Here is a 13,679-nt window from a genome sequence, read left to right as displayed (position 1 = left end):
GAGAAATACTATTGGAAAAACAAAGATTTTCAAACTAATTAATATGCATTTAGACAATAAAAGATTCTTGCTGAAAACATCATGGGTAGCATCAAAAATCAATGAATATTAGCGAAATTAATTGAACTGGCAAAGTAGTTGTTTGCCTCTAAGTATTGCACATTTTGAGGTATAAATTTCCATAATTTGCTTAAGCCCAGCTTATTTTTAAGGTCTGAAAAGGAGAAGGCTAAATAATTATAAGTTGGAGAGAAACTTTAAAGTCACTGTCCATCTTCACAAACTAATAAGAAATGTTCTGATTAAATGAAATTTCCACGAAGGTATTTTTAAAAATTAAGGAAAAAAATTTCAACAAGGAAAAGATGTAAGAATATCTGAATATTAAATATTCAAACTAACAAGTCTGACATAGAATCATGTCACAGGAAGAAAATTAAAATAAAATGTTTAAGAGCAAATGTTATTATTTACTTACACTGTATATCTAATATGAAAGAATATCGGATGTCCTTTTCCAAGGCTGGATGTTTTACAACACAGGTAATCCGCCTTCCTCTAGCAAATCTGGTTGGAAACAGCTTGTACTGGCTGACAATTGTTGCCGTTTCATTTGGAAAAGAAGTTGTAGTGGATTCCATTTCACCAAGATCACCTTCCCAGTCAATATGTGCAACTGGTTTTCCAGTGGCTGCGATACAGATGGCTGCTACAGTTTCATTTCCTCCATCAATTAAAGAATCTGGCCCTTTTATCAGGCTCACAGTGGGTTCAACTGTTTACATTAAAAAAAAAAATTAGTCACATTTCAATGAAGAATACATTTATATCTTTCCAAGACATATCTAGCCATAGTTCATAAACTTAGGAGAAAATGCATATAAAATCTCTGCTTTAAACATGCTTTTAAGTAACGCCAACATCAGCTAGATCTTTGGAAGAGAAGATCATGAGCTAAGACAAACAAGAAGCTCAGCAAGACTTGAAAACCTTAAAGAAGGTTCTCCTTAGGAGAGATACCATTTTTCTTTATAAGGACCGATGAGCTCTCCCTGAAGTTAGTATATGAAAAATTTCTGTAAATTGGATAATTTTCATTATAAGATTTTAAGTATTACTCTGAAAGGGGAAAAGATGTAGTTTTAAAACATAGTGCTTCATTTTGCAGCAAAACGCTTACAAAAAATATAAATTAAGTTACTAGTATGGAACCTACACAGTTAAAATGTAATGTCAATAATAGCTACATTTATTAGAATGTGTATTAGAATGTGTATCCCATTATCTTCTTCCAGTATAAGAAAGCTCCTCAGCAAGTGAAAGTAACCTTAATGTTTAGACCCTTTCATCTACTTTCCATATGCCCTACCTCTCTCTTCACTTTTTCCAGCAAATTTCATGTGTTTTTTTCTGCATAAATTCCTCAGTCTCACCTCACGAATTGTCTCAAAAGCCTACAGGTTATTCTGTATATTGAGTTTTTATCTCAATAACTTATTCACTTCCAAAGCTTCCAACTGATTTTTAATGCCACCCACCTGTTCTTGATTTGTATGTAAATATTTTTCATAATTTACTTGAGATACTAATATTTTCCTTATGTATTGTATGGGATGTATTATTGTAAAATAACAAAGGGAAAAGTACATACAACACATGTAATCAATACTTTGTAGTAAACATCTGTGTAAACACCACACATCTTAATAAAAAACATTAGTACCTCCCGGGTAGTTCAGCATCTCTCTCCTTGATCTTAACACCTACCAGCCCAAGTATGAAATCATTATAGTGACTTTGGAAATAAATTTTTGCTTACTTTTCATGACAGGTCTACAAGAAACAAATGTAAAGTTTGTAAAACAAAAATTATATTTTATCTGTTTCTGAACTTTACATGAATGGTACTAAACTATATATATTTTTATACAGTTTTTCTTTGATTCATCTTTGTGCTCCTGAGATTAATTTATTTGAGAACAATCAGACTTTATTTTGAATTCAAGGTTTTTTCACTTTTAATTTTTAAATCATTAAAATTTATATGCAGTTCTATAGATTATTAACTGCTGTACAGTTTATTTACCATTGGATTTTGGTGCTATTTCCTGTTTAGTATAAACAACTTTATAAGAAACATTCTCATTGGTATTATCTTGGTGCATGTGTACAGGTATTTCTCTACTTTGTCTCTTGTAGTGGAATTGCTACTATTTTTATTTTCAACTTTACCAGATAATGCCAAAATGCTTTCCAAAGTAAGAATTTACTACCAATCTTAGAGCGCCTGTTGGTCCAGACACTCACCACAGTTGGTATTGTCTGACTTCTCAATGTCTGTCCATCTTATATGCATATAATGGTGTACTGTCGAGACTATATTTTTTTAATTTCTCATATTATGAATGACGTTAAAGGTCCTTCCATTTTTATAGGCTATTCGTAATTTCTTCTGCAAAATGCCTATTAAAGCCAATTGCTTTTTCTTACTGATTTGGAAGGAGAGCCTTTTTTCTATTACATGTGGTAAAAATATCCTCTAGCAGTTTAGGGCTTATCTTTTTGCCCTATAGTGTGTTTTGATGAAGAGAAGTTTTTAATTCAATTGTACTAAAATTTACCAGTTTTTAATTTCCCTTTTATGGTTAACAGCTTTTATACACTAAAAATTACTTCTCTGCTTCAAGGACAATTACTATGTCATTTTTTAATAGTTTCTTGTTCTCTGCAGAAATTTTATAGATTGACTTAACTCTTCAAATGTTAAACGATGCTGTTTAATATGCTGTGTCTGATAATTCCAACATCCTATATCTTTGCATGTCTGTTTCTGTTGTCTTATTTGTGCTGCCTGCTACTTGTGGGTTCTTCTTTACTTGTATTCAAGAAGACTATAAGCCTGTGTTTGAATAATTAAGGTAGAAATACTGTGAGGTCTAGAATAAAGATAATTTTCCTCTAGAAAAGATCTGAGTTTTCTTCTGCTAAACTCCTGAAATCACTAAGCAGTCTAGGATCTCCTGATTTTAAGATCAAACCACTCAGGTCATTATAAACCTGTAAGTCTATAAGAAGGCTGGTTTACTTCTAATTTCCTACTATTCTAAAAATGTAAGCCTCTGGATAGCAGATGAATAAGAGAAGGGTTATTAGACATCCCCCATCTTAGCAGAACTACACTTAGAAATCTGTCTCCTGCTTCTTAAGGCTTTCAAAATCCCAGCTAAGCATCTCAGGTGTTTCTTCTAAATTATCAGAAGTCCTCAGGTTGAATGCAACTTTCAGTGCTAAGTTTATTTCTATTTTTACCTTCTCCTAGACTTGATGTACTTATATTTCTCACTTGTTTTTACTTCCTTGAAGCTTTCAGTGGTATTTTATTTCACACCCATGGGAGAGTTGTTTTGAACAACTTATACCATCACTAACTTTTATCTTTGAGGAACTTAAACATTTATCTTAAAGTCAATGTTAAGTTATATTTCTGCGGGTGCCTGGGTGGCTCAGTCAGGTAAGCGGCTGCCTTTGGCTCAGGTCATGATCCTAGGGTCCTGGGATCCAGCCCAGCATCTTGGGCTCCCTGCTCAGCATAGAGCCTGCTTCTCCTTCTCCCTCTGCCTGGTGCTCTGCCTACATGTGTTCTCTAAATAAATCTTTAAAAAAAATAAATAAATAAAGTTACATTTCTGTTTCTTCTGAAGGGAATCAATCTCCTGGTTGTAGACTTTATTGGCTTTCCAAAGTTACTTTTCTCATAAACCTCAATATTTTGGTTAACTTCTCTGTAACCTTCACTGTCTAGTTGTTTTGCTGTTGCTTCCTCTTTTTTTTTTTTTTAAGATTTTTTATTTATTTATTTGACAGACAGAGATCACAAGTAGGCAGAGAGGCAGGCAGAGAGAGGAGGAAGCAGGCTCCCTGCGGAGCAGAGAGCCCGATGCGGGGCCCGATCCCAGGACTCCAGGACCATGACCCGAGCCGAAGGCAGAGTACTTTAACCCACCGAGCCACCCAGGCGCCCCAGCTGTTGCTTCCTCTTAAGATGCTATCAAAGGGGGCGCCTGGGTGGCTCAGTGAGTTAAGCCTCTGCCTTCAGCTAGGGTCATGATCTCATGGTCCTGGGATAGAGCACTGCATTGGGCGCTCTGCTCGGCGGGGAGCCCTCCCCCCACCCCCCTCCTACTTGTGATCTCTCTCTCTCTCGTCAAATAAATAAAATCTTAAAAAAAAAAAAAAAAGGTGCTATCAAAGCCCTCTGTGCTCTGAATGGAGGTAACATGGTTTTCCCAGTTCTGTGTGAACATCAGGATTGTTAGTTAGATCTAATGCTTTCCGGTGGTTCTTTCCCCAACCTCTAAAGTTTCCTCTCCCATGGACACAGATCAATACTAACCCAAAGACTTCAAAGGGGTCCTCCGCAGATCTCTAAAACACACACACTCTCTCTGATGTTCTCTGCTTTCCAGAATTCTGCTCCACAAATTCTAATCACCTGTCCTCCCTGAATTCCAGAATGTCTCTTTTACTCCCTGATACCATCATTCTCTGCTTCAAATCCTTGTCGCTGAGTTGTACCCTGAAAACTGCCTAAGGAGGAAGCCAGAACATTATATGGGCTCACCTTGTTTGTTTTCCTTCTTTCAGGGATCATAATCCTACACAGCCTATTGTCCAGTGACTAAAAACTGTTTCTTAAAACTGTTTCTTATTTGCCTGGTTTCTTTTTCTTAGAGACAGGGCAAATCCAGTCCCTGCTATTCCATCATCTACAGCAATGGAAGTCCATTATTTTTTTTTTTTAAATTATGTTCAGTTAACCAACATATAGTGGAAGTCTGTATTTTTATTGCAAAAGCAGTATTTCTAAATATTTGGAAAACAGGGAAAAATTATGCACAACTACAATACCCTAATGCAATTATTATCATCTTCTTCCACTTCTCTTTTTCTAGTTTCTATATGGATGTAATAATCATGGCATACCTACAATTTTTTGGTTCTTTCCTCCCACAGCAACACTTCTCTTAACCATAATTTTAATAGCTATAAAATATTCCATCAAGAGAAGTAAGCAATTGCAAAACAACTGTTCTACTGTGGGGCATTTGTTGTTAAATTTTCCCAAAGCTTTTTTGTTATATCACATTCCCTTAATTTGATTTCTATTACTACCACTCGACTGAAACTCTAATGTTACCATGTAATCTATAGGCTTAGTATTTTTATTTGCCATTCTCTTTGACCAATTTGGTAGAATTTCAAACTTTGACACAGTTATTAGTATTCTGTTCAAAAAGAATTAAGTACTAATAATGCCTTAAGGTACCTGTTCTACGTAATGAATTGCCTTCTAGGCTATACATTAAGAATACTAGCTGTGCACCATTCTTAGGAAAACCAAAAAAAAAAAAAGGTTGTTCAAATCATGTTGAATAAGGCTTAATTCTCACCATGGAAAAAAGAAAAAGCTGCTAAAATAATCTTTAGAATTTCATCTTCTCCTGATATAAGTGGTATTACTTTGCCAGAGTTTTCCTCAAAGCTCTCTTTGAGTTCCTCATTTCTATTTCTTCTAACCTCTGCCCCAATAAATACTGGGTTCTGGGATGTCAGTTACTATTTGCATCTCCCTTAGAAACGTTTATCTGATACACAACTACTATCTAAATAATCCCTAATTTCCTTCATTTTTGATACAAAGCTTGATTCCACAGTTTCTAACCACCTGTCTGGTACTGTTTCCCTATATATCTTCAAACTCAATAAAGCCAATGTTGATCTCATTATCTTAGCCATCCAATCCCAACACCTGGTTTTCATTCAGACATGCCCACTGGAATTTATAGTAATTTAACTTACACAATCACCAAGGTTGGAAACCTTTTAATGCTCAAACCTCCCTTGTTTCTTGTATCCAATCAGTTACAAAGTCTTGACAGATATTCCTCTGTAATAGCTCCCTTCTTCCCTCAAGTGGCAGAAATCAGAAAATTAATTTCAAGCTTTCATGGCCACATGACTGAAGGATTAAGATTTTAGGACATCTTCATTTCTTTATTAAAAAAAAAAAATTTTTTTTATTAACATACAATGTATTATTAGACCCAGGGGTACAGGTATATGAATCACCAGGTTTACACATTTCACAGCACTCACCATAGCACATACCTTCCCCAATGTCCATAACCCCACCACCCTCTCCCTAACCCCCTCCCCCGGGTAACCCTCAGTTTGTTTTGTGAGATTGAGTGTCTCTCATGGTTTGTCTCCCTCCCGATCCCATCTTGCTTCATTTGTTCTTTTTGTATCCCCAAACCCCCCACAATGCCTCTCAACTGCCTCATATCACAGAGATCATATGATAATTGTCTTTCTATGAGTGAGTTATTTAGCTAAGCATAACACCCTCTAGTTCCATCCACGTCATCACAAATGGCAAGATTTCGTTTCTTTTGATGGCTGCATAGTACTCCATTGTAGATATATATCTATATATCTGTCTATATCTATACACCACATCTTCCTTATCCATTCATCTGTTGATGGACATCTAGGTTCTTTCCATAGTTTAGCTATTATGGACATCGCTGCTATAAACATCTGGGTGCACGTGCCCCTTCAGATCACTACGTTTGTATCTTTAGGGTAAATATCCAGTAGTGCAAATACTGGGTCGTAGGGTAGCTCTATATTCAACTTTTTGAGGAACCTCCATGTTGTTTTCCAGAGTAGTTGCACCAGCTTGTATTCCCACCAACAGTGTAGGAGGGCTCCCCTTTCTCCGCATCCTCGCCAGCATCTGTCATTTCCTGACTTCTTAATTTTAGCCATTCTGACTGGTGTGAGGTGGTATCTCATTGTGGTCTTGATTTGTATTTCCCTGATGCCGAGTGATGTGGAGCACTTTTTCATGTGTCTGTTGGCCATCTGGATGTCTTCTTTGCAGAAATGTCTGTTCATGTCCTCTGCCCATTTCTTGACTGGATTATTTGTTCTTTGGGTCTTGAGTTTGGTAAGTTCTCCATAGATTTTGGATACTAACCCTTTATCTGATATGTCGTTTGCAAATATCTTCTCCCACTCTGTCAGTTGTCTTTTGGTTTTGTTAACTGTTTCCTTTGCTGTGCAGAAGCCTTTGATCTTGATGAAGTCCCAATTGTTCATTTTTGCCCTTGCTTCCCTTGCCTCTGGCGATGTTCCTAGGAAGAAGTTGCTGCGGCTGAGGTCGAAGAGGTTGCTGCCTGTGTTCTCCTCAAGGATTTTGATGGATTTCTTTCTCACATTGAGGTCCTTCATCCATTTTGAGTCTATTTTCGTGTGTGGTGTAAGGAAATGGTCCAGTTTCATTTTCCTGCATGTGGCTGTCCAATTTTCCCAACACCATTTGTTGAAGAGGCTGTCTTTTTTCCATTGGACATTCTTTCCTGCTTTGTTGAAGAATAGTTGACCACGGAGTTGAGGGTCTATTTCTGGGCTCTCTATTCTGTTCCACTGATCTATGTGTCTGTTTTTGAGCCAGTACCATACTGTCTTGATGATGACAGCTTTGTAATAGAGCTTGAAGTCTGGAATTGTGATGCCACCAACTTTGGCTTTCTTTTTCAACATTCCTCTGGCTATTCAAGGTCTTTTCTGGTTCCATATAAATTTTAAGATTATTTGTTCCATTTCTTTGAAAAAAAGGATGGGATTTTGATAGGGATTGCATTAAATGTGTAGATTGCTTTGGGTAGCATAGACATTTTCACAATATTTGTTCCTCCAATCCATGAGCAAGGAACATCTTTCCATTTCTTTGTGTCATCCTCAATTACTTTTATGAGTACTTTATAGTTTTCTGAGTATAGATTCTTTACCTCTTTGGTTAGGTTTATTCCTAGGTATCTTATGGTTTTGGATGCAATTGTAAATGGGATTGACCCCTTAATTTCTCTTTCTTCTGTCTTCTTGTTGGTGTAAAGAAATGCAACTGATTTCTGTGCATTGATTTTATATCCTGATACTTTACTGAATTCCTGTACAAGTTCTAGCAGATTTGGAGTGGAGTCTTTGGGTTTTTCACATAAAGGATCATATCATCTTCAAAGAGTGATAGTTTGACTCCTTCTTTGCCGACTTGGATGCCTTTAATTTCTTTTTGTTGTCTGATTGCCGAGGCTAGTACTTCTAGTACTATGTTGAATAGCAGTGGTGATTATGGACATCCCTGCCATGCTCCTGACCTTCGCAGAAAAGCTCTCAGTTTTTCTCCATTGAGAATGATATTCGCTATTGGTTTTCCATAGATGACTTTGATGATATTGAGGTATGTACCCTCTATCCCTACACTTTGCAGAGTTTCTATCAGGAAAGGATGCTGTACTTTGTCAAATGCTTTTTCAGCATCTATTGAGAGTATCACATAGTTCTTGTTCTTTCTTTTATTAATGCATTGTATCACATTCATTGATTTGCAGATGTTGAACCAACCATGCAGCCCTGGGATAAATCCCACTGGGCCGTGGTGAATAATCCTTTTAATGTACTGTTGGATCCTATTGGCTAGTATTTTGGTGAGAATTTTCACATTCTTGTTCATCAAGGATATTGGTCTGTAATTCTCTTTTTTGATGGGATCTTTGTGTGGTTTTGGTATCAAGGTAATGCTGGCCTCATAAAATGAGTCTGGAAGTTTTCCTTCCATTTCTATTTTTTGGAACAGTTTCAGGAGAATAGGAATTAATTCTTTCAATGTTTGGTAGAATTCCCCTGGGAAGCCATCTGGCTCTGAGCTCTTGTTTGTTTGGAGATTTTTGATGACTGTTTCAATCTCCTTACTGGTTATGGGTCTGTTCAGGTTTTCTATTTCTTCCTGGTTCAGTTATGGTAGTTTATATGTCCCTAGCAATGCATCCATTTCTTCCACATTGTCCAATTTCCTGGCATATCGTTGCTCATAATATGTTCTTATAATTGTTTGTATTTCTTTAGCGCTGATTGTGATCTCTCCTCTTTCATTCATGATTTTATTTATTTGAGTCTTTTCTCTTTTCTATTTGATAAGTCTGGCCAGGGGTTTATCAATCTTATTAATTCTTTCAAAGACCCTGCTCCTAGTTTCATTGATTTGTTCTATTGTTCTTTTGGTTTCTATTTCATTGATTTCTGCTCTGATCTTTATTTCTCTTCTCCTGCTGGGTTTAGGTTTTCTTTGCTGTTTTTTCTCCAGCTCCTTTAGGTGTAGGCTTAGGTTGTGTATTTGAGACCTTTCTTGTTTCTTGAGAAAGGCTTGTACTGCTATATAGTTTCCTCTCAGGACTGTCTTTGCTGTGTCCCACAGATTTTGAACTGTTGTGTTTTCATTATCATTTGTTTTCATGAATTTTTTCAATTCTTCTTTAATTTCCTGGTTGATCCATTCATTCTTCAGATGGATGCTTTTTAGTCTCCATATATTTGGGTTATTTCCAAACTTCCTCTTGTGATTGAGATCCAGCTTCAGAGCATTATAGTCTGAAAATATGCAGGAAATGATCCCAATCTTTTGATACTGATTGAGACCTGATTTATGACCCAGGATGTGATCTATTCTGGAGAATGTTCCATGTGCACTAGAGAAGAATGTATATTCTGTTGCTTTGGGATGGAATGTTCTGAATCTATGTGTGATGTCCATCTGGTCCAGTGTGTCATTTAAGGCCTTTATTTCCTTGCTGTTCTTTTGCTTCGATGATCTGTCCATTTCAGTGAGGGGGTTGTTAAAGTCTCCTACTATTATTGTATTTTTGTCAATGTGTTTCTTTGATTTTGTTATTAATTGGTTTATATAGTTGGCTGCTCCCATGTTAGGGGCATAGGTATTTCAAACTGTTAGACCTTCTTGCTGGACAGACCCTTTGCGTATGACATAGTGTCCTTCCTCATCGCTTATTATAGTCTTTGGCTTAAAATCTAATTGATCTGATATAAGCATTGCCACCCTAGCTTTCTTTTGATGTCCATTAGGATGGTAAACTGTTTTGCACCCCCTCGCTTTAAATCTGGAGGTGTCTTTGGGTCTAAAATGAGTTTCTTGTAGACAGCATATTGATGGGTTGTTTTTTTTTTTAATCCACTCTGATACGCTTTGTCTTTTGATTGGGGCATTTAGTCCATTTACATTCAGGTTAACAATTGAGAGATATGAATTTAGTGCCATCGTATTGACTGTAAGGTGATTATTACTTGTATATTGTCTCTATTCCTCTCTGGTCTACTACTTTTAGGCTCTCTCTTTGCTTAGAGGACCCCTTTCAATATTTCCTGTAGGGCTGGTTTGGTGTTTACAAATTCTTTTAGTTTTTGTTTGTCCTGGAGGCTTTTTATCTCTCCTTCTATTTTCAATGATAGCCTAGCTGGATACAGTATTCTTGGCTGCATGTTTTTCTCATTTAGTGCTCTGAATATATCATGTCAGTTCTTTCTGGCCTGTTAGTAGGTCTCTGTGGGTAAGTCTGCTGCCAATCTAATATTTTTACCATTGTATGTTATAGACTTCTTGTCCCGAACTGCTTTCAGGATTTTCTCTTTGTCACTAAGACTTGTAAATTTTACTATTAGATGATGGGGTGTGGACCTATTCTTATTGATTTTGAGGGGGGTTCTCTGTGCCTCCTGGATTTTGATGCTTGTCCCCTTTGCCATATTAGGGAAATACTCTACAATAATGCCTTCCAATATACCTTCTGCTCCTCTCTTCTTCTTCTGGAATCCCAATTATTCTAATATTCTTTCATCTTATGGTATCACTTATCTCTCCAATTCTCCCCTCGTGGTCCAGTAGTAGTTGTCTCTCTCTTGCTCAGCTTCTTTATTCTCTGTCATTTGGTCTTCTATATCACTAATTCTCTCTTCTGTCTCATTTATCCTAGCAGTAAGAGCCTTCATTTTTTATTGCATCTCATTAATAGCTTTTTTGATTTCACCTTGGTTAGATTTTAGTTCTTTTATTTCTCCAGAAAGGGCTTTTATTTCTCCAGACAGGTTTCTCTAATATCTTCCATGCCTTTTTCAAGCCCAGCTAGCACCTTGAGAATCATCATTCTGAACTCTAGATCTGACATATTACAATGTCCTTATTGATTAGGCCCCTAGCCTTCGGTACTGCCTCTTGTTTTTTTTTTTTTTTGTGGTGAGTTTTTCCTCCTTGTCATTTTATCCAGATAAGAATATATGAAGGAGAGAATGAAATACTAAATAAAAAGGTGGCAAAGATCCCAGGAAAATGTGCTTTAACCAAATCAGAAGAGACCCTAAATCCTGGGGGGAAAAAGGGGGTAAAAAGAAGTTTGGGACTATTTTGGTCTCTTAGAAGAAACCATGTCCCAAGATTTTAAAGAATGAAAAACTTATATATATACAGACACACAAAAAATAAGGGTAAACACGATGAAGGGATGGAATATGACTATAAGGATGAAAACTTAAAAAAAATTCTAAAAAAGGAGTTGATAAGATAAGTTGGTTGGGAGAATAAAGAAAAAGGAAGTGGAGAGAATCTGCTCAGGCTAGAGACTAGAACAAAGCCCTGTGCTAGCTTTATGGTATATTTTGATCTATTAGAAGTAGTTGTATCTCAAAATTTTTTTAGAAGAAAAAACCATATGTGTATACAAAAAATAAAGTTAGATACAGTGAAGGATAAAATATGAGTATAATAATGAAGGTTCAAAAAGATCTTTTTTATGAAAAGTATTGTTAAGATAAACTAGTTTAAAAACGTTAACAGAGGAAAGGGTAAAAATTAAAAATTAGCTTAAGGAAAAAAATAAAATAAAAAAAATTAATTAACTTTGCAAGACTAAAGAATCATGAGGAGAAAGCCATGAATTCCATGCTTTGCTTCCTCCTCTGGAATTCTGCTGTTCTCCTTGATAAGTGAACTTGGTCTTGGCTGGATTTCTTGCTGATCATCTGGGGAAGGGGCCTGTTGTAGTGATTCTCAAGTGTCTTTGCTGGAGGCAGAATTGCACTGCCCTTACCAGGGGCTAGGCTAAGTAATCTACTCTGGTTCACTTTTGGTAGCTTTTGTTCCCTGAGTGCTTTCTGTAGAGCTCTGGAGAACGGGAATGAAAATGGTCGTCTCCCAATCTCCAGTCCGGAGTAGTGGAGAACTCGGGGCCCCACTCCTCAGTGTGCCCTCGGAGAAAAGCATTCAATCACTCCCGTCTCCCTGGCCTCTGGCCGCACTTCAAGCTCACCCAGCCTGTGACCAAGCGTCTCTGTCTCTGGCACACAGCTCTGCCTGGAGTCTCCAAACCCAGCAGATCCCTGCCGCTCTTCCGGGGTGGGCGGGGGGGTCTCCCCGGATCTTCTGGAGTCCCTGCTCAAAGAGCAGTGGCCTAACTGTGCCATGGATCTCAGTTTAAGGTAACCCCAAGTTGAGAGCTCACTCCTCGGCTCCGTCTCTGTAGCCAGCTTCCTTGCTCTAATACCTGTGAGCTCTGCAACACTCAGACACCCCTGATTCTTCTGTGACCCGCGGGACCTGAGATCACGCCGTCCCCGTGTGGGCTTCAACCCAGCTTAACCTCTGGAGTGATGTTCCTCAGTGGAGCAGATTTTTAAAAGTTCTGATTTTGTGCTCCGTTGCTCCCCTGCTTGCTGGGAGCCGGCCCCTCCCCCTGCAGTCTATCTTCCCGTTGCTTTGGAGTCACTTCTCCGCAGGTCCTACCTTTCAGAAAGTGGTCGATTTTCTGTTTCTAGAATTGCTGCTCCTCTTCTCTTCGATCTGTTGGATTTGTAGGTGTTCGGAAAGGTTTGATAAACTACCTAGCTGATCTCCTGCTACCTGATATCATCTCAGCCTGCTACTCCTCGGCCATCTTGACTCCTCCCTCGGACTTCTTCATTTCAATCCATCAAAAACACCTGACTGATCTTCATAAATCATAACTTTTATCACATTACTCCCTAAATTAGTCTATTATGACTTAAATATCCCTCTAAGCAAGGTGAGAAGGTGATCAAACCAGTGTTTCTCAAACTTTATTCTGTATACGAATCACTTAGAAATCCTGCTAAAATGCAGACTTATCATTCAATAAGTTTGGGAGGGACCCAAAATTCTGTATTTCTAACAAACTCCCAAGTGATGCCAATGCTGCCAGTTCAGCAACCACACTTCACATAGCAGGAGTCTGAGGGTAGAAGAAGGGAGGCAAAAAGTACAATATCTTATACCAATTTGGCATTTCCTGTAATACAAAGCTCAAATTCTCCATAACATTCAAGTTACTTTAACGCAATCCTACTCAAACTTTCTGCCTTTAGTTCTTATACTTTACATAAATCCTCTGATCAAAAAATTATTCAGTGATTCCATTAATGAGTGATTTCACTAATCACTCAACAATGAGCGATCTCTCCTCTCCTCTTCCAGAGGACCCTTGGCAATATCTGGAGACATTCTAAGTTATCATCACTGAAAGACCCACCAGATGCTAGTAGCAGTCTTTCAGTGATGATAAATTAGAATGTCTCCATAGACATTGCCAAACAGTCTACAATGGACAGGACAGCTCACTACAGCAAAGAACTCTGGCCCAAAATGTCAACAACGCTGATGCTAAAAAGAACTCTGCCTTAATGTATGTTGTTTTCTGCCTCCCCGCACTGGCTCTTTTATTCTCCCTATACTTACTTCCCTCCGCTTACCCCAA

General features: G+C 37.6%; 1 protein-coding gene across 1 annotated transcript in view; it reads right to left on the bottom strand.

Moving 5' to 3' along the window:
- Positions 1 to 13,679, bottom strand: part of NECTIN3 (nectin cell adhesion molecule 3) — a gene marked incomplete at its 5' end in the record, with an annotated part of 122,307 nt that overhangs the window by 67,617 nt on the left and 41,011 nt on the right. The window contains one exon of the mRNA XM_080799755.1: positions 479 to 775. Within this exon, the coding sequence (XP_080655881.1) occupies positions 479 to 775 (297 nt within the window). The remainder of the gene's footprint in view (positions 1 to 478; positions 776 to 13,679) is intronic.

Source organism: Martes martes (genome assembly GCF_963455335.1).
Source record: "Martes martes genome assembly, chromosome: 1".
Classification (NCBI taxonomy): Eukaryota; Metazoa; Chordata; class Mammalia; order Carnivora; family Mustelidae; genus Martes; species Martes martes.
The sequence above is the reverse complement of the archived record's forward strand: the minus strand, read 5'-3'. Positions and strand labels throughout refer to the sequence as shown.